Here is a 20,811-nt window from a genome sequence, read left to right as displayed (position 1 = left end):
GAGGGATGTGCCTTGACTCACAGGCAAATTAATACATTATATTGATTCTCCCTGGTCAGGTCAGTATTCAAAAGTGAAGGATAAATGGCAAAGATCTTACATGCCAATGCACTAGTCAGGAAGTGGGGACTCCCAAGATTGAGTTTTTGTCCATCATTCAATTTGTACTCGAGAGAATAGACCAGCAGCAGAGATGCAGGTTCAACAATATCAGAAATCATTTTGGACACCAATAATACAGCAAAAAGCAGTGGAAATAGAGGAGGAGGAGATTCAAGGACAAACACCCTAAAAAACACAGAGGCGCAGCATGAAAAAATATCAAGAAACCATGCTGCAACTAATGATTAAAATATAAGGACATACGTGGCAGCTGTATAATCAGAGGGAATCCAATTACTGAAGCATTTTGCCTTACAGAGTAAAGTACAGCATTTCAGGTGTTCTTTGTTACTCCTGCCAAAAACCCTGGACCAACTGTGGATTCCTGTATTTGCAGATATAAATTATAATGGCCATCAATATTTCATTTATATTAGCAAGTCTTCACTTGAACACAATCCCTCTACCCGGCCAAGGCAGCTGAGCTGCATCAATCAAAAGTGCCATTTAAAACCACGCTCAGCGTGCCTCAGGGACTGGGTCAGGAGAGGACTTGAGCAAAGATTTCAAACACAACTACAACAGTGACAGGGAATCCCCATCTACTAGCTGTATGAAATGAACTGCACATATCTTCATGGAGGCTGTACACATCAAGCTGCAATCCTTGGCAAAGAAGCTGCCTGCAGCACAGCAGGTATTGGAATGGTTCGGGTTGACTTTGAAGTGGAGGACAAATTCTGAACAAGACTGGAGTTAGATTGGGAAATGAGATTCCTATAAATGCAGAAGTGTTCTCAGCATGCTTTGCTCCTGCTGATAATCTGATGCCGCTGTTTCCGCTACCCACTGCAGCTTTTTCTTTTTTAAAGAAATAAAATGAACATTTTGTATGTTAAAATCACTGACTCAGGTTCTCTGCTGCGCGGAGTTTCTGCTCTGTCTCCAGATACAAGAGTACAGTCAACGGAGGCTGCACCATGTATCCTAGGCAGAATTTGCTTCTAAAATTAAAACTCGGATGTTTTTGTGGTCACCTCTGCTGTCTCTGCCAGACTCCTGTCTCAACATCACACCCTCTCCAAACCAGCAGAAGGCCTATTCATTTATTTCAGAAATCTCTAAACAGACAAAACTGCCCATGTGGGGCCCAGGGGAATTTGCCCAAATAAGGGCTTCAGGATCTGGCTCATATTTGTTAACTCGTTCAGAAGTAAAATATTCAAGAACCCATGTCATGATCTATTAAACCATTTTAAAATACCTGAAGGAGAAAGAGCTTCCTGGGATTCAACTCTATTAAACCTCTAAGAAGCTATCATTAACATACAAGTGTTTGCATCAATACACATAAATTAATTAACACCTTTCCTTCTGGGACTCTGGCTGTTGCATTATAACTAGTGATGTATTGCAGTAAATGAAATGGCTGAACACACTTAAGAACATCCAGAGATTTATGATTTTACACCATGAAGTGCACACAGCTTGAATGTGGAGCTCAGGGCAGCTTGTACATTCTGGCTGTTGTTTTGTCATTAAAAAGTTGCAAGATTGATGCAGGTTGATTTTAATGCTTCCCGTTTCGCCAGAATTATTGCTAGGCCTTGTGGATTCAGGAAGGGGAGGGGAGCTTTAATTAGTAAAAGAGTCTCTGCAGTTAGAAGATCAGCACCCCAAGGCTCCATGCCCTCCTCAGCTGGTCTCAGGCACTACCAGGCACCACCCTTGGCTGAGAGGTGGTTGCAGGCAGTTTGTGCTGCTGCATCTTCAATCCTCCTTCAAGCAGACTCTCTGCCCCAGGGATCCCAACCCTGGATTCTACAGTAAAAATTAGTTAAGCTGCAATTACTCTCCCACAGTAAGGCATCTACATAAGACCCTTACTGCAGAGTTGCCTAATTAGCTCCACAGTAAAGCATCACTGTCTACACATGCCTTGGTAATAGGCCACAGTAAACTAGCTCTGCAGTGCTGCTCAAGACAAGCACTATTCTACAACAGAGTTATTTACTCTGCCATAATGCATGCGTAGATGGTAACCGGGGCTGGCTGGGGCATGAGGTTGCTACAATGCAGGGCTGCCTGCCAGCTGGCCCTGCACTGTAGTACCTTCATGCCCCAGCCAGCCCCTCTGCAGCACGCTGAGCCCCTGGGCTCCCTGATAGCTGGGGCTGCTCCAACCCAGCTCAACGTGCTGCGGTCCCAGGTGCACATGTAAACACTGCACCCAGGAGCAATAAACTCCAGCACAAACTGTGCTGGCATTTATTAAATCGCACTAATTTCACATGTAAATGCACCCACTGTAACTGGGCCTGATCTTTAACTTAAATCATGGAAATTGGTTATATGGAAATTTAAACACACAGGGTGCTCAGACTGCTTTTCAATGCAAGCTTACCATGAATTGCTCTGTAAGCACACCCAAGACAAGCAGAGTTAGCGGTATCAATAGTGTACACTGGGGTGTTGAACACATCAGCCAGGACCTAGAAAGAACAAAAGTATCAGTTACCTGTGAACACAAAAGGCTGGGGAGTAAGTAGTCTCCTAGTATTGCGAAGTAAAACAAATGGCTGCAGCAATTGGTAACCAGGTCTTTGGCGAGTCTACAGGGCTCTAGGGTGAGTCTGAGAGACAGACCAAGGCTCTCGTAGGTTCGGACCCTTGTCATGCAACAAGACACTCACCAAGTCAGACGGCTGGTGGCAGAAGTACAATTCCACTCCCTGCCAGATGTCCTGCGTGTCACTCCTTTATTACAAGCTTAGAGGGTTCTGTTCTGTCTCCAGATACAAGATGTATAAAACTGTCGGTACTCCTACAACCTCTCAAATTTATTCCAAAACCCAAGACTTGCAAAGGACAGAGCTGTTCATTCCCAACACAGAAAATGGTAGGCCAGATCTTATGCTTTTCCAGGTTTATGTTCACTCAGTAAAGTGGGAAGGGAAATAAAAAAAAAAAAAAGGAGATGTTGAAGTTGATTATAGTTCCCCAAGCAGCATGGTGCGCTACCCCAGCCTACATCGTCTGTGCCCAACATACCACCACCAGTACTGGGGCATGCAAGGACAGTGGGGAAGAAGTTGGCTACACAAAATCTACAATCATTAAGGACGTTTTTACATTAAGAAAATCCTAACCTAGAAGGATACAGCAAGTCTCCATTCCCTACACACTGCCTGAACGCCGAACTACCCATTTACTCCGGGATGATTTAAGGTCTAGGTCAGTGCTTCAAGATCCTTTTAAGGCTGCCACGAGATCCCTTTAAAGGTGCTCCACTGCCCATACCCTCTGTGAGGAGATAAATCCACTCCTCTCCCCATCCAGCACCCTGCACCCACACCAGCTACCCCAGTGGTGCCTGCAACTGCTCTTCTGAGGACTGCCACTGCTGCCTCCCTCCCCACCACAGCAGCTCAGGTGCCAGCTGCCCCATGCTCCAAGCAGCATACTTTGCTCCGGGTGGGCAGGCAGGCGGACATGGGAATGAAGCCATGCTTTGAAGCCCAAGAAAAGAAACAAGACTTGATCAGGCACCAAAGGGAAAATGATTTGGTCCTTTTTAAGCCATGATGGGGGATTTAAGGGCTCTTCACTAAGAATATGTTGTCACCGAACTGCTTCCCATTTCACTGAGGACCTGTCAAGTTTTGACAACTCAGCTACATTTGAAAAGCCACAGAGCCGCACAAGGAAAGACCTGGAGTACACTTCAGAGCTCACTTAGGTCAGCTTCTCCCCTCTCTGTAGTCAACAGTATTGTATCGTATCGTACCTTATTTACACTGGTATAAAATAAATCAGAATCATCCCCAGAGTCCCCAAAGCATTAAGAGCCTTATAACTAACATGGAATTGTGCTCGAGCCCGGATTAGAAGCCAAAGGATAAATCCTGCAAGATAACCTGAAATACTGATCTCTATTAAAAAAAACTCCAGACAAACAGTTTGGCCACTTGAGCCCTGACACCACTGCCTAACATAGAAGTCAGCATTACTTCATTGTTTCCTTGTATCCCCCATATATTTATCTGTATTTATCTGTTTACTCTCGTCTTACATTTGGATGGTAAGGTCTTTGGAGCGGGGATCTCCTTTCTGCTCTATGTCTGTACAATGCATTTCACAAAGGGGTCCTTACAACAACTGGAGTTCGTAAGCTCTAGATAATACAAATCAAAATAAAGATTGTTTGGCTATGATTTGGTGATCACATTTAAGTTTGTATGCATAAGGAAACCATTTGGAACGCAAGATTCCTCGTTCACAACTGAACTAAAAAACTGTTCACATATGTCAACATCAGAAAGAAAAAAAAAGTATTCATGACATGTTTCATGTAAGCAGTCATTAATCAACGGTCAGAAAAGCAAAGGAAAAAGGTTCTGCGTGGAAACACCAAGCTCTATTTCAAAACACATTTTGCTATGTTTAGTGTTTCAATTATCTTCTCTTCTAGCAAAGTGAGGGGTTGTGAAAGTTGGTTAATTAAATGGTGGTTTGCCGTAGCTCAAGAATGAATTATCCACGATTGACCACAATAAAGCGTGGAAGTTGTCTTGTTTTCATGCAAATGATTTGGTTCCTGTGGTTTTGATTAAATTAAAAAAAGAGGATCCAATTAACCAGTGATTGAATTAAGTGGTTGACATTGTATTGATCATATTATTTTAAGACACTTAAAACAAATTTTAAATGCAGCTCTACTGTTATAGTCAAACAGTATTTATTCTTCCCTCCCTCTGCTCCCAGCCCAAAGTCTGCTTCAGCTGTGTGCTACAGGGAATCAAGCATGTGAAAAACATTAAGTTCCCCACTGACGTCCAATAGTGAGCACACTACACTTGGCTCTAGTAAATGCATGGCTTTAGAAACTGAAGTTTTCTACACACTTCCACAAAATATACTGGATCAAGTTCATCCTTGGTGTAACCTCAGTGGCATTACACAGTAAGGATCAATCAATCGCTTTTAGTCTTCCCTGTGTCTAAGTATTGACCAGCATAATTGGAGCAGATAAAAAGAAGTAATAACTACAAGCAAAATGCATCTGAGGGTGAACTTACACATTACACTTAGACAATATTCAAGGCACTTAAACATGAGTGTCTGCACATTAAAGCTCACTAGCTCATGCTACCATCTTAAAATTCACCACTTCAGGAGAGCATTAACTATGGGCCATACTACCTGGCACCTGTTAGGGTAACTTCAATCTGCTCCACAAGCTAAAATAGGAATCTGCACTCCTTTAGCATCCTAGGGTGCACCACTCTCAGCCCAACCCAACCAAGACAGACAGAGTCCAAATGTCCTGCATCCTAGCATGCCCCTGCCTGTCAGCCCTGTAGTGGGAAATCATAGCTATATAGGCAAGAAACAGCATTGCCCTTTAAAGTGCGACTGCTTACAGAACGTTCCACCTTTAACCCCACTTCACATTCCAGTTTTAGTATTGTCTAAAGTCAGTGGTACTTAACCTTTTTGACCAGCAGGTGGGATGGGCAGTGCCCAGACTGTCCACAGACCAGATCCAGCATGGGGGGAGGGGGGGGCACAGTAGAGCCCCATCCAGCCACATGGAGGGGGAGAAAGGGCAGCTTGGCTCCAGCCTGGCACCATGTGGGGGAAGGGGGAGGAAGAGATGGGATGTGGCCCAACCCCACGGAGGGAAGGAGGCGGCATGGCTCACACCCATGGGGGAAAGGGTAGTGGCCCAGCCCCAACCTGGCCCCACAGGGGGAGGGGGCTTGACCCAGCCCCAATCTGCCCCCATGAAGGAAAGAGGGTGTTGGCTCAGCAGGGAGAAGGGGGCATAGCTCAACCCCATTCAGCCAGGGGAGAGGGGAATGGCTAGTCCCCATCCAGCCACTGGCATGGGAGAGGGGCCTGGTTTGTCCCAACCTGCTGTGAGGTCTTGGGTTTTGGGAATAGGGCAGGGGGAGAGGGCGGCCATATTTACTGCTACCTTTCCCCTGCCACCAAAATTCCTGATCCAGCCCCATGGAGAGATATCTACAACTCCGTGGCCACATTTGGCCCACAAGCCGGAGCTTGAGCACCCCTGGTCTAAGTGAAACACGTAACTTAACTTTGACGTCTTCTGTCCCAACTGGCTTTAAATCCTAGGATCATACAAAACTAAGAACCAGGTGTTCTGGATGACTCAGGAGCCATGAAATCTTACATTTCTAAGGCCATATTCAAGTGTTACATTTATAGTAAAAATTGCATGTTTTTAACACTGCAAAAAGCAAGGATAAAGCCATTTAAGCACGTTGTTGTGGAATAACAGTGATTCTGCCACAAAATGTTAGCTCTTTCCAATAACTCCAGGCAATCCAGGAAGTTTTTGGTGAGTACTGGGGACTATTACCTGGTGCAAGTGCTGGAGCGGCCAACTAGGGACCATGCTCTTTTTGACCTGCTGCTCATGAACGGGATGGATTGGTGGGAAAAGTAGTAGTGGATGGCAACTTGGGCAGCACTGACCACAACATGTTTGAGTTCACGATACTGAGGAAAGAAAGGATGGAGAGCAGCAGAGTAAGGACCTTGGACTTCAGAAAAGCAGACTTTGACTTGCTCAGGGAACTCATGGGTAGGATCCTCTGGGAAGCCAGACTCAGGGGGAGAGGTGTCCAGGAGAGCTGGCTGTACTTTAAAGAAGTCTTACTAAGAGTTCAGGAACAAACCATCCCAACACACAGGAAGAATAGCAGAAGACCAGCTTGGCTTAGCAGGGAACTCTTCAGTAAACTAAATCACAAAAAGGAAGCTTATAAGAAGTGGAAACTGGGAGAAATAATTCCCTTACTGAATGGGGGAGGCAACTTAGTGACAGAGGATGCAAAAAAGGCTGAAGTGCTCAATGCCTTTTTTGCCTCACTCCTCACAGGTAAGGTCAACTCCCAGACTACTGCATCGGGCAGCACAGTTTTGGGAGGAGGTGAGCAGCCAACAGTGGTGAAAGAACAGGTTAGGGATTATTTAGAAAACCTGGACATGTACAACTCCATGGGGCCAGATGAGATGCACCTGAGGGTGAGGAGGGAATTGGCTGATGTGATTACAGAGCCACTGGCCATCATCTTTGAAAACTCATGGCGATCAGGATGATTGGAAAAGGGCAAACATTGTGCCCATATTTAAGAAAGGGAAAAAGGAGGATCCAGGGAACTACAGACCAGTCAGCCTCACCTCAGTCCCTGGAAAAATAATGGAGCAGGAATCCATTTCTAAGCACTTGGAGGAGAAAAATATGATAAGAAACAGTCAGCATGAATCCACCAGGGGCAAGTCATGCCTGATCAACCTGACTGCCTTCTACAACGAGGTGACTGGCTATGTGAGTGTGGGGAGACCGGTGGATGTGGTGTACCTTGATCTTAACAAGGCTTTTGATATGGTTTCCCACAATATTCTCACAGGCAAGCTAAGTAAGTCTGGGCCGGATGAATGGATGTAACGCGGACAGAAAGCTGGCTGGAACATTGGGCTCATGTCTGGTTGGCAGCCGGGATCAAGTGGAGTGCCCCAGGGGTTGGTCCTGGAGCCAGTTTTGTTCAATGTCTTCATCAACGACCTGGAAGATGGCACAGAGCGCACCCTCAGCAAGTCTGGAGATGACACCAAGCTGGGGGGAGTAGTAGATACGTTGGAGGGTAGAGCTAGGATTCAGAGAGATCTGGACAAATTGGAGGATTGGACTAAAAGGAATCTCCTGAGGTTCAACAAGGACAAGTGCAAAGTCCTGCACTTAGGACAGAGTAATCTCATGTACAAGTACAGGCTGGGGCCTGACTGGCTGGGCAGCAGCTCTGCAGAAAAGGACCTGGGGGTTACTGTGCACGATAAGATGAATATGAGCCAGGAGCGTGCACTTGTTACCAAAAAGGCTAATGACATACTGGGCTGCATTGGTAGGTGTGTTGCCAGTAGGTCAAAGGAAGTAATTATTCCCTTCTGATCAGCACTGGTGATGTAAGACAGCACTGGTGATGTAAGACAGGCCCCACTACAGGAAGGATGTGGACAAATGGGAAACAGTCCAGCAGAGGGCAACAAAAATGGTGAGGGGGGCTGGGGTACATGACTTCTGAGGACAGGCTGAGGGAACTGGGCTTATTAAGTCTAGAGAAGAGAAGACTGAAGGGGGATTTAATAGCAGCCTTCAACTACCTGAAGGGGGTTCGAAGGAGGATGGAGCTAGGCTGTTCTCAGTGGTGACAGATGACAGATCAAAGAGCAATGGTCTCAAGCTGCAGGAAGGGAAATTTAGGTTAGATATTAGGAAGAATTTTCTTACTAGGAGGGTAGTAAAACACTGGAACAGGTTACCCAGAGAGGTTTTCAAGACCCGGCTAGACAAAGCCTTGGCTGGGATGATCTAGCTGGGGATGGTTCTGCTTTGAGCAGGGGGTTGGACTAGATGTGACCCCCTGAGGTCCCATCCAACCCTAATTTTCTATGATTTCTATGAATAATAAATCATCAGCAGTGTAAACTTTTCCAGCACCATGTGTAATGTTACACATAATACCACATGCCATGGCTCAGTCCTCCAGCATCCCAGGAAGCTTTGCTCCTCACCCCCTTCTTCTGAAGGTTTCAGGGAGTCCATTTGTCATGCTGAACTCTACTGCCCCAGGGATGTGGACCCAGGCTAACAAGTTGCCATGCAGAATTACAGTTCAGTACTGTCTTTCTTTGTAAAGTGAATCATTCCCACCCAAAAAACCCAGCACCTACCCACCTCCCAAGCCATCCTGCTATGCAAAACACACGTTCCTATTGCACCTGGATCTCTGGTGCAATCAGTTAAGGGCACCAAGCAAGAACACATGGGTGGTTGAGCTTGTGTTCAGGAAATTCAAAACTGGCTCGTGGTAAAGGGTACGACTAGAATACAGGGAAACCCCATCAGCCCCTCTCCTGAAGTGGAGGGAGAGTCAGAGCTGTTCAGGGCTGTGCTAGCCAAGGGCCACATCATGGACAGCACTGCCAGGAGGTGTGTATGCTACACAAAGTGTCATAATGTCAGGTGAGGCCCAGGGCTGAGCATGGTGCTGCAAGTGCAAGGGGCTGCTACAGCACATGAGCCCCCATGCACTTAGCTGATGAAACTTCTGTAAGATTGGCAGCATCCTCCCCCACTGCTGATCTCCCATGGATTGCTAAGCTAGGTGATCCTAGTACTAGCACCCACTGGACACCAGACACTGATCCCACATGTGCTCTGGACTTGCCCATCCCAAACTAGTTGGCAGGGGAGCAGAGGAAGTCAAGGGCCTTGAGCTTCCAGCTGGTGATGGCAACACGTTTCTCTACAGTGAGGAGTGCCCTTATGTTGATCCCCTGGCATGCCAGGGTAAGGAGCAGCATAGCAGGTATCTCCCTGGTGACTTAGTGCATCCTGAACTTCTGCTGCTACTGCTCATCAGCCCAGAACCTCAGGACAATGTGCTCCCAACCATTGATGCTCGTCTCAAGTGCCCCAGAGCAGCAGCAGGTGGCCTGCAAGTGGCCCAGAGCAACACTGCCCTGCCTGCCATCTGGCACGGCAGTGTTCTCGGTGGCCATGTAGCTGTTGGCAGACAAGAACAGGGAGCAGAGCTTGAAGATGCTCATGACCACAGCCACTCACTGCACTCCACACCAGCCTACGCTGTACTTGAATGAGCTTGCTGAAGCAGTAGTAGCAGGCCTTGATTCAGTGCACTAGACCTGTCAGCACTGCTGGATCAGGAGCTGCAGGGCACATGAAGAGGGTTGTGGGGAGGGACGCACTGCAGACTGTAGTTCCCTGGGCAGCCAGCCGAATGGAGCTTTCCTCTGCAAAGCATGCTTAGTCTTTCTTGCTTACCAGGAGGACCAGTTCCTTCTGTTTGTTCCCCAAGCTCCTGGCATTGGTGTACAGATCTGTAAGTGTTCCAATGGAAGCCCTAGGCTTCCTTGCACTCCCAGGTGGACACTGTTCCAGGGCTGGGGTAGGTATGGATTTGCTTGGGTGCCCTAACCTGCTGGTTATGCAGTACCTGCCTAAGATGCACTAATGGTGCAATGTGAAATATCTGATCTGTGAGCAAACAGAGATTTGACTGCCAGACCTGTCCCAAGTGTGGAAGGTGAAGATTTTCCGAAGTGTTAAACATTGACCAATGGTCTAATACTGAATTTTTCTGGGGAAGAAGGAAAGAGTTGTCTGGTTTTTGTTGTTTTGTTTTGTTTTTAACTAAAACCACATAAAATGTTCTCTTCCCAAGAACTGTGCAGTTTATTTGATCAAGTAATATGACACAAGTTATGAAGCTTGGAAAATCACCAATGTTTTCACAAACATGTAAACAGTCTATGAATTAATAGGGTCAACCTGTAAAACACTGGGACAAAGGATTATGCTTTTACCAATGCTCACCACAAGGTATCTGAGCAAAACCCCCAACAGCTATAACCATATTTGTAATTTCATGTGCAACTATAGTTGTTTGTGCTCAATACATGTAGATAAAACTAGTGCTGCAGCTGTGACCACCCAGTTCAATGCAATTTCCTTACAAACTCACAGATTGCATAGATTTCTAGGGTCAAAAGGGACTTTGTAGATCGAGTCCGACCCCCTGCTCCAGGCAGGAAGGAGTGCCAGGGTTAAAGAACCCCAGCTAGGTGCCTGTCTAATCTTTTCTTGAACACCTCCAAGGTAGGGGAAAGCACCACCTCCCTTGGAAGCCCACACCATATTTTGGCAACCCTCGCCGTAAAGAATTTCTTTCAGATATCCAATCTAAATCTACTCTCCTTTAGTTTGTGGCCATTATTTCTAGTAACCCCAACCTCCTTCGAACCCCCTTCAGGCACCCTGGTAAACAGAGTATTCCCTATTCCCTGCTGACCCCATGATGATGAGTTTGTAGACAGCCACAAGATCACCTCTCAGCGTTCTCTTGCAGAGGCTAAAGAGATTCAGGTTCCTCAGTCTGTCTTCATACGATCTTACCCACAGGCCCTCAACCATATGAGTAGTCCTTCTCTGAACACTCTCAATGCTAGTCATGTCCCTCTTGAAGTGCGGCACCCAGAACTGGACGCAGTACTCCAGCTGCGGCCTGACCAGTGTTGCATAGAGGTGAAGTGTCACCTCCCTAGACCTGCTTGTGATGCATCTACTAATGGAAGAAAGAGTGCGGTTAGCCTTACTTATAACTTCGTCACACTGGCAACTCACGTTCATTTTTGCGTTGACCAAGACTCTGAGATCCCTTTCCACTGCCGTGGTACTCAGAATGGTACTTCCCAGTCTATAGGTGTATTGGAGATTCTCTCTCCCTAGGTGCAGCACCTTGCACTTATCCGTGTTAAACTGCATCCTATACTGATCCGCCCACTTTCCCAGTCTATCCAAATCCACCTGGATTCACTCCCTGCCCTCCAGCACATTTACTGTACCCCGTAGTTTGGTGTTGCCTGCAAATTTGGACAGAGTGCTTTCAACCCCCTCATCCAAATCACTGATAAACTCAAGTGTTCTGCACTTACCTGTAAAATTTCTTTATTATGAGATGCTCCCCCAGTAGCTAAAATCCTTGTCTTCGGCACTGCAATGCAATAGAAAGGGAAGACTGAAATAAAGTACTGTCACATATTTTGCTATTGATCTGGGCAATTATAACAGGTAAGTAGGAACCAGGAGCTATGTTCTATCCCTGACTTTCCCACTGGCTCATCATCTGACTTTGGGTGAGGGTTAGGGTTAACTCCCTGAACCTCAATTCTGGCATCTGCAAAAAAGGAGATAATGCTATTTGCCCACCTCTGCAAGGCACATAAGGATACAATGGGATTACAATATTTATAATACCTCTTACCACTGTGCTACCAAAACCAATGAGCTCTGCTAGAGGGGAATAGAAGAAGGCAGGCAAGATGGTATGACGTTACACTTCAGATGTGAAATCAGTCTCAGTTTGGATCTCAGTTACATAGATACAACCTGACAGATAACCTTTAAAACCAGCAGAATTTTCAAAACATATCTCCTTGTGATGTTCACATTCAGGGTCAAAGCAATCTTGGCAAGCCCTGTATTATTGACAAAGAACACAGTTCAGGAAATAATTAGGGATTGCTTTGATAAAATAAAAAAGCTATCTGATCCTCTACTGAAAACAGAAACTGAGCCAATGCTTTTTAGATATTAAAAAACTCCATTAACGTTTTCTTCCTTCATGAAAACTTCAAGAAATTCCTCCTTCCTTCTCATCAGTAAGAATTCCCTCCTGAACTGCTGTCCTGTCTGGGATCATTGATGGATACGCATGATCTTTAGGACACACCCTGTATCCATCTACATCCTCAATTCAGCAAGGTACTTAAATATTGAAATAGTCCTCCCAACTTCCATAAGTGTATTCATGTGTTTGAAGCTGGGCAAATATTTAACTATTACAGTAAATCAGGACCCATGATTGTTATGCTTTTGATAAACATTTCATAATAACTATCACAGCATTTGGAGGTGGCAAGGTAGTAAAAGCTTTCCCAAAATAAGACTTATTTCACTTTACTTATTTTGTATTCTGCTGGCTCCAGTTTGCCATGAGCTGAAGACAAAGAGCAGCACACAAAGGAAAAGCTGGCCAACAACTCTTGAGGTCGTAAACAACTTGTTGTGGTTTATCCCCTTGAGAACTTGAAGCCAGAAAAAATAACATCAAAATGGAGATGCATGTTGCAGAGGGCCCCCATACAGCTTTTGAGCCCACAGTGATTTGCTCAGGTAGAGACAAGAACCAGCCAAAACACTGCAAGGAGAACCTTATTTTACCGATAAATTTAATCTTATTTTCCTCTTTGGAGGATATTCAGCGATGCACAAATTGGGTTTTAAAAGCCATTAGGATCTCTGTCAATGTCAGTAAACAAATAAACCAAGCAGCAGAGTGAGTCCTCGGGGAAAACGAGTTTCAATTATACCGACACAGAGTGACAGATCCCTGCCAAGATTATCAAAACAATGTAATAACCCAGGAACCAGTGAAAAAAATAACCAGTAAGCCACTGTTCCTGGAAACAAAACTGCACTTTTGATACTTCGCCTAGTAGCCGAGTTTCTGTTGCATTAAGTCTTGTGGAGCACATGATGCTCTCGTAACAGCATCATGTTCGAGATAAACACCACATTCGAAAGCCGTCCTGCTAACAGGCACAAGGGACAAACAGAGTGGTTCGCTTCACTTTGTAGCACAACTGTGACTCACCCGGAGAACAAGGCTTATTTCTGCCCAGTCTCGAGAGTAGCACTTTGGACAGTGCTAAACTGCCGCAGGGAAGAACAGTGGATAGGCAAACATTAAGAGCCTGAATGAAAACTATAGCCATCTTCTGGCTAAGTGCATGGACGCAAAAGGGTTCCTTTGAGGGAAAGGAGGGTGGAGATGTCAGCTATATTTTGGTAGCTATCCATGAGCGTGGTCATTGCACCAGGTCAAAGGAAGCTAGCTTCTTTCACTGAAGGCTAAGCGACCACAGGTTAGCTTCCCTTTATTACAGCATAGCTAACTACCTCTCCCTTTACTACAGGGTAAAAGTGGGCAGCTACTGTGGAGTATCTGAAGTGCACTAAAGCCCCATCCCCTTAACTCTGTGATGAACCATGCCCTGAACTCTTTCTCTGAACCACTTCTATCCATGGATACTCCAGCCTTTTGTCCAATGTTCTTTTCATAGACAAGCATCCACAATCTATTACTATGAACTGGCCTGGGCAAATACTGGGCTACATATTGCTTATTGAACCACGTATTCCAGTTGACTTCAATGTCCATATAAAAGACGACCCTTCTGTTTTATGAACACGGGGCTGGAAGGGATCTCTTGGGTCCTGCCTTGTGTCCAGTCCCCTTCTACCATAAGCAATCACACGGCATGCCCCTGGTAAGCTCGGGATTTCATCAGCACCACACAACCGCTAACCCTCCTCAAATAATATCAGATTCTCAACAAATGGCTGGCCACCGTGATAGGGAAGATTACAGATATTCTTATGATCATATTATTATCCCCTGCAATCTGAAGTTGGAGTAAACCTCTCCTCCTACTAGGTCAGAAAATTTCTCTCACCTGCAGCTTCCTACTGGGATTTAAATTTTAAAGGACAATCATCTTTCCAGTAGTGATACAGTGCCTAAATGGCTTGGTAACCTATTATAAGAGAACTGCTTTTCTTGGTTAATTCAACAATTTATATGTAACAGGTTTATAATTTTTCCGTCTAAAAGATTAATTTAATCTTTTTCAAAAGGCCTTAACACTAAAAAAAAAGCCATTTTTTTCCCATGGTGCTGTTTAAGTTTGATTTTTTTCACAAGGTATTGTGTGTCTTTTAAATGCACTGCAACTTTTTCATAACAAAGAACATAACTGAAATATTTGGCTTACCAAAAAACCAAGGCATTTTCTTAATATCTCAATGGCTAATGGCAATTTTTGTCTGGGGTGTTAAACACACTAAGAATGGCAATGCTGTTTTAAATATGTAAACGGGACAACACTGCTTCCAGGTCTGTAGGAAGCTCATCATAGCAGCAAGGTGTGTTTGAAGACATCACTGCTTGAAACGTTAAGTTTGTAGTGTAGACATGCGCTCAAGGTCTAAGCCTAAGATGCTACATGAAGGCAGCACAGTGGCAGACAGGGCAGGAAGCAGAAAGCAGAGCATCAGGTCAGGCAAAGAGTACAGGGCAAGAAGCAGAAGGCAGAGCAGGAGACTGGGTAAGGGAAAAGAACTGGAGTGACACTTGAGAAGGGTACAGAGCTAATTTGTGGGAAGATTTCCAAAAAGCTCAGCCCCCACTGCTGTAAGGAATGGTCTAGCTTTATTGCAAACAAGACAGATTAAAACTGAACCTGACTGCATTTGTAAAGGCAGTTCTGCTTCTGGACAGGCAGAGGCAATGAGTTCCATGGGCGAGTTTTGGCCAGTTTTGTTCAGTGAAGAGCAGGGGGTTTCAAGGCAACTGGCCCAAAAATATAAATGAGTTTGTTGTTGTCTTCATCTGGTCTGAAAAAGCTGGAATATATTTTAGGGATTGTCCTTCAAGGTGTCAATACAGTACATTTTACTGAAAAATGTATATTTACCCTGAGATGTATAATTGGGTGCAGATTACAAAGCAAACAAAAATGCAGTTATTTATGTACTCAGTGGCATAAGCGAAGACATCATTCATCCATCATTATCAACTGTTCTCAGCCAACTGTGTAAGAATCTGTCAGGGGCTGCCATCCATCCCCTATGGCAGTGCACAAAAGGTACTTAAACTCTGCACTGCTGAAATAACCTAACAACTGTAGCAAACATAATTCATGGATTAAATCCTCTGACAGTTAAGGGAATTGGCTTAAACATCTTTTAATTAAAGCCCCTTCTACAGCAACTGTTAACCTGGGTTGCATATTGCAAAGCGGAATCGGAAAAAAAAACAGCATTCATTGGTGTGCAGGATTTTAGCTTCTTGGAAGGCTGGGAGCATGTTTTCCCTTCCTGCAAGTACATTAGCACAACCAGGTGTAGTGGAAAATCTATAGCAAGAAGGAATCCTGCAGGGCGCACACATCGTACACAGCTCTCATTGCTGTAGGGTACATATTGACTGGATTAATGAAATTATGTTAAAACAACAGTGTCTGTAGGAAAAGAAAGACATCAGTAAAGATGGAATCTGTATACTACTGCAGCAGGAACGAGTGCTCAATGTAGCTTATTCATTATTATTAAAGTTGATCCCACATGAGACCTACCACTTTGAATCTCAGAGAGCAGAGAGTCTCAACCAGGGCGCTATGGCACCCAGGAGTGCCTTGCGATCCTTTCAAGGATGCTGCAGGATGCCACACAATGTTAGCAGTGGTAGGTGTCTGAATATGATTCGTAAGAGAAACCCAGAAATTTGAAATAGGAATCCACAGTATTAAAACCATTCTGCCCTGTTGTGGTCTTTCTGAGTTCATTGCAGCAGCAGAATTGCTCTATCCTTTTCCTGTAGTCAAAAAGAAAGTGTAAACTAAGAGCTGTCATTCTCCGAGGGATGCCTCAAGTCCTACCGAGCGGTGCCTTGAGCCTAAAAAGGTTGTGAACCACTGCTACCAAGGTTCATCAAGGAAAAAAAAAAGGTCACAAGAAGGAAGTTGGTCACAAGAGAGATAAAGAAATAATTACTACTACTTATTTTTATTAAAATGATACCTCAAGGATTTGGTGGTAGGGGTCTGCTACAGACCCCCACATCAAGGGGAAGAAATAGATTTGGGGCTCCTGAGGCAACTCTCAGAGACCATAAAAGCTAAAGAGGCGGTGGTCATGGGGGACCTAAACTACCCGGACATCTGCTGGGAGACACAGACAGCAAAGTCCCACCGCTCATGCAGGTTTCTAACCTGTGTACAGGACCTCCACCTGACGCAGGAGGTACATGGTCCCACTAGGGGGAATGCCTTACTGGATCTGGTATTGGCAACGGGGGATGACATAGTAGGGGACCTACAGATCGGTAGCCATCTGGGGGACAGTGATCACCTAAAAGTACAATTCAACATAAGGCGTCGAGTGGGTAAGGTAACCAGTAGGGTGAACGTGCTGGACTTTAGGAAAGCTGATTTCAGCAAACTCAGGCGATTAGTGAAGGATGCACTGCAGAGTAGTAGTTTTGAAACGATGGGAGCCCAAGAAGGGTGGCTGTGCCTTAAGGAAGCTATCCTTCTCGCACAAAGCGAGACGATCCCCGTGCGAGGTAAAAGAGGGAAAGGGGCCAGGAGGCTTCCCTGGCTGACCAGAGAAATCCTGGGCAGACTAAGGGCCAAAAGGGGAGCACATAAAAAGTGGAAACAGGGAGAGATCACCAAAGAGGAATATACCTCTTCTGCTCGTGCTTGTAGGGAGGCAGTTAGACAGGCCAAAGCTACCATGGAGCTGAGGATGGCAACCCAAGTAAAAGACAATAAGAAATTGTTTTTTAGATATATAGGGAGTAAAAGGAAGGCCCAGGGAGGAATAGGACCCCTGCTAAATGGGCAGAAACAATTGGTGACGGACAGAGGGGACAAGGCTGAACTCCTCAACGAGTTCTTCGCCTCAGTGTTCCTAAGCGAGAGGCACGACAAGTCTCTCACTGGGAGTGTAGGGAGGCAGCAGCAAGGCACCAGACTTCCATGCGTGGACCCTGAGGTGGTGCAGGGTCACTTGGAGGAACTGGATGCCTTTAAGTCGGCAGGCCCGGATGAGCTCCATCCGAGGGTACTGAAGGCACTGGCCGACATCATTGCAGAGCCACTGGCAGGAATATTTGAACGCTCGTGGCGCACGGGTCAAGTCCCGGAGGACTGGAAAAGGGCCAATGTGGTTCCCATTTTCAAGAAGGGGAGGAAGGAGGACCCGGGTAACTATAGGCCAGTCAGTCTCACCTCCATCCTTGGCAAAATCTTTGAGAAAATCATCAAGGCTCACATTTGTGAGAGCCCGGCAGGACAAATTATGCTGAGGGGAAACCAGCACGGGTTCGTGGCAGGTAGATTGTGCCTGACCAATCTAGTCTCTTTTTATGACCAGGTCACAAAACGCCTCGACGCAGGAGGAGGGGTGGATGTCGTATACTTGGACTTCAGGAAGGCCTTTGACACGGTATCCCACCCCATACTGGTGAACAAGTTAAGGGGCTGTGACTTGGATGACTGCACAGTCCGGTGGGTGGAGAATTGGCTGGAGGGTCGCACTCAGAGAGTTGTGGTGGATGGGTCGGTTTCGACCTGGAAGAGTGTGGGCAGTGGGGTCCCGCAGGGCTCGGTGCTTGGACCGATACTCTTTAATGTCTTCATCAGCGACTTGGACGAGGGGGTGAAATGTACTCTGTCCAAGTTCGCAGATGACACTAAGCTATGGGGCGAAGTGGACACGCCGGAGGGCAGGGAACAGCTGCAAGCAGACCTGGACAGGTTAGACAAGTGGGCAGAAAACAACAGAATGCAGTTCAACAAGGAGAAATGCAAAGTGCTGCATCTAGGGAGGAAAAATGTCCAGCACACCTACAGCCTAGGAAATGACCTGCTGGGTGGCACGGAAGTGGAAAGGGATCTTGGAGTCCTAGTAGACTCCAAGATGAACATGAGTCGGCAGTGTGATGAAACCATCAGAAAAGCCAATGGCACTTTATCGTGCATCAGCAGATGCATGACAAATAGGTCCAAGGAGGTGATACTTCCCCTCTATCGGGCGCTGGTCAGACCGCAGCTGGAGTCCTGCGTGCAATTCTGGGCGCCGCACTTCAAGAAAGATGCGGATAACCTGGAGAGGGTCCAGAGAAGGGCCACTCGTATGGTTAAGGGCCTGCAGGCCAAGCCCTATGAGGAGAGATTAGAGAAACTGGACCTTTTCAGCCTCCGCAAGAGAAGGTTGAGAGGCGACCTGGTGGCTGCCTATAAGTTCGTCAGGGGGGCACAGAAGGGAATTGGTGAGTATTTATTCACCAAGGCGCCCCCGGGGGTTACAAGAAATAATGGCCACAAGCTGGAGGAGAGCAGATTTAGATTAGATATTAGGAGGAACTTCTTCACAGTTCGAGTGGCCAAGCTCTGGAACGGGCTCCCAAGGGAGGTGGTGCTCTCCCCTACCCTGGGGGTATTCAAGAGAAGGTTGGATGTGTATCTAGCTGGGGTAATGTAGGCCCAGCACTCTTTCCTGCTTATGCAGGGGGTCGGACTCGATGATCTATTGAGGTCCCTTCCGACCCTAGCATCTATGAATCTATGAATCTATGAATCTCTGAGGCCCCAAAGAAGCTAATCACCTCCTGGTGCTGTGTACCAACACATAGGTGAGACAACGTGCTCTCCATTGAAGAGATCTCAATCTAAACAGACAAAGATAAAGGGTGGGAAGCAGGTAAAAAAGAGCACGCAAATGTAACAAACTGATCAGCTCATGCTGTCACGGGGTGGGGCCTGCGAGCAGCTGTGAGCTCGCTAGCGCCCCCCGCCGTGTCAATTAAGGTGATCTAGCACCCTCTTCTCGCCCGCTACGTCTTTGATCTTATGAAGTTCAGTAAGGGAGGCTGCCTACTTCCACCTTGACGCAGTGCTGGTATTACCTCCGTTCCAAGTGGGGTACTCCAACATCCCCTCAGCTTTATGGGCAATGCGTGCCTCCTACCTCCCCTTTAGCACGCCCCAAGCCTCGCAGCTGTTCCTGGACGTTGCTCTGTCCTTGCCCTCCAGCGTCTTCTCTGGCGCCCCTTGGGCTCATTCTGCCCTAGTGCCCCCCTCTGGCACCCCTGGGCCTGTCACCCACCTGGCGCCCCCTGGGGCTTGTCACATCCCAGCGCCCCTCTCTGATCCTCCTGGGCCTATCACGCCCCTGGCACCCCTTTTACCGGCACCCCTGGGTTGGTCACGCACCTGTCGCCCCTTAACCAGAGCCTCTGGGTTGGTTAAACAACCTGCACCCCGCTACCGGCGCCTCTGGGGCTTGCCATGCCCAGGCCTCGCCCCACTGGGCCTGTCTTATGGTTCTCCCCTGTTCCTCGCCCTCTCCGGAGCCTCTTGCCCCCTCTGGGGCCTCGCTCGCGCCTCTCGCGCACATTGCCCCTCTCTGGGGCCTTGCTCGCGTCCGGGGCTGTTTCCCGCACTTGGGCTCAGGTGACCGCAGCCGTGCCTGGCCCCTTGACCCTTTCCTGGGTCACTTGCCCCGCTGCGCAAAATACCGCCCTCACAGGCTGGGGTCTCAACCCCTATATGCCGAGCGCCTCTACAGCGCTCGCTGGCTGTGCCCACTGTGGCACTAGAGTCCCCAGCACTGTGGAGCCCTCCGGGACTCCCTCCGGGTCCTACCCCGGTTGGGGCTCAGGTGGCCGCAGCCGCACCTGGCCCCCAGGACCACCGTCTCGGTCCTTTGCCCTGATAGGGCTTCTCTCTAGTCTCCCCCCACAGGGCAGGGCCCACTGACCCTTCGATACGCGCGCCACTGGCGCAAACAGCTGCGCCCGCCCAGCACCGCTAGCTGTGCCCTGCTGGGCACCAGGAACCCCCAGACTATTGGGGAGCTCCCGTGAGGCCTCCTCACACCCCTACAGCCTCACCCGGTCCTCTGGTTTAACCATAACAAAAACCATGAGCCAAGCGGCTGCAACATAAACAAGAAGCCTACCGGCTTATAACCCAAAGCTTGCACTCACTAGGCTCTTTAGTCATGGCCTCTTATAGCGTTCTCTCCCCTGCATCATTGTAGTCGGTCTGCGTGGTCGGGCAGCAACCCTCCACCCGGCCTGCTCAGCTCTCCCGCAGAGCTCCTGCAGCTGCCAGAGGGGAACTGCTAGCTAGGCTTTGGCCTAGCTGTTTATAAGGGCCTGGCCCTGCCCCTTTTGGTCATGGGACCAGCCTGGTTGCCCCAGCAACCCACATCTGTGCTGCTTCAGGGAGCTTCAGCAGCCCTATTCCTACTGCTAGTAGCAGGCACCCTGGTGCCCTGCTACAGTGCCATATGTAATTACAAGGTGCAAAACTTGAAACGCCCTATGGAGTGCAAGAGATAAAAGCACGGGCCATGGGTACTGCCCATACCCTGCCGCTGCAATGCTAGGGAAGTAGTGGGTCAGTATATGCTCACAATGAATAGAAAGCACTCGAACGCGGTTTAGACCAGGGGTCAGCAAC

At 47.3% G+C, this 20,811-nt stretch overlaps 1 protein-coding gene across 2 annotated transcripts in view; it reads right to left on the bottom strand.

The window, feature by feature from the left end:
* The window catches only part of XYLB (xylulokinase), a 127,311-nt gene that overhangs the window by 9,687 nt on the left and 96,813 nt on the right, over positions 1-20,811 (bottom strand). For both annotated transcript variants that reach the window (XM_090047756.1, XM_090047757.1), the window contains exons 16-17: positions 11,650-11,708; positions 2,507-2,594 (exon numbers count right to left, since the gene is read on the bottom strand). In XM_090047756.1, the coding sequence (XP_089903882.1) occupies positions 2,507-2,594; positions 11,650-11,708 (147 nt within the window). The remainder of the gene's footprint in view (positions 1-2,506; positions 2,595-11,649; positions 11,709-20,811) is intronic.

The sequence above is a fragment of the Crocodylus siamensis genome, chromosome 5 (assembly GCF_052110815.1).
Source record: "Crocodylus siamensis isolate JL-2025a chromosome 5, ASM5211081v1, whole genome shotgun sequence".
In the NCBI taxonomy this organism is placed as follows: domain Eukaryota; kingdom Metazoa; phylum Chordata; order Crocodylia; family Crocodylidae; genus Crocodylus; species Crocodylus siamensis.
The sequence above is the reverse complement of the archived record's forward strand: the minus strand, read 5'-3'. Positions and strand labels throughout refer to the sequence as shown.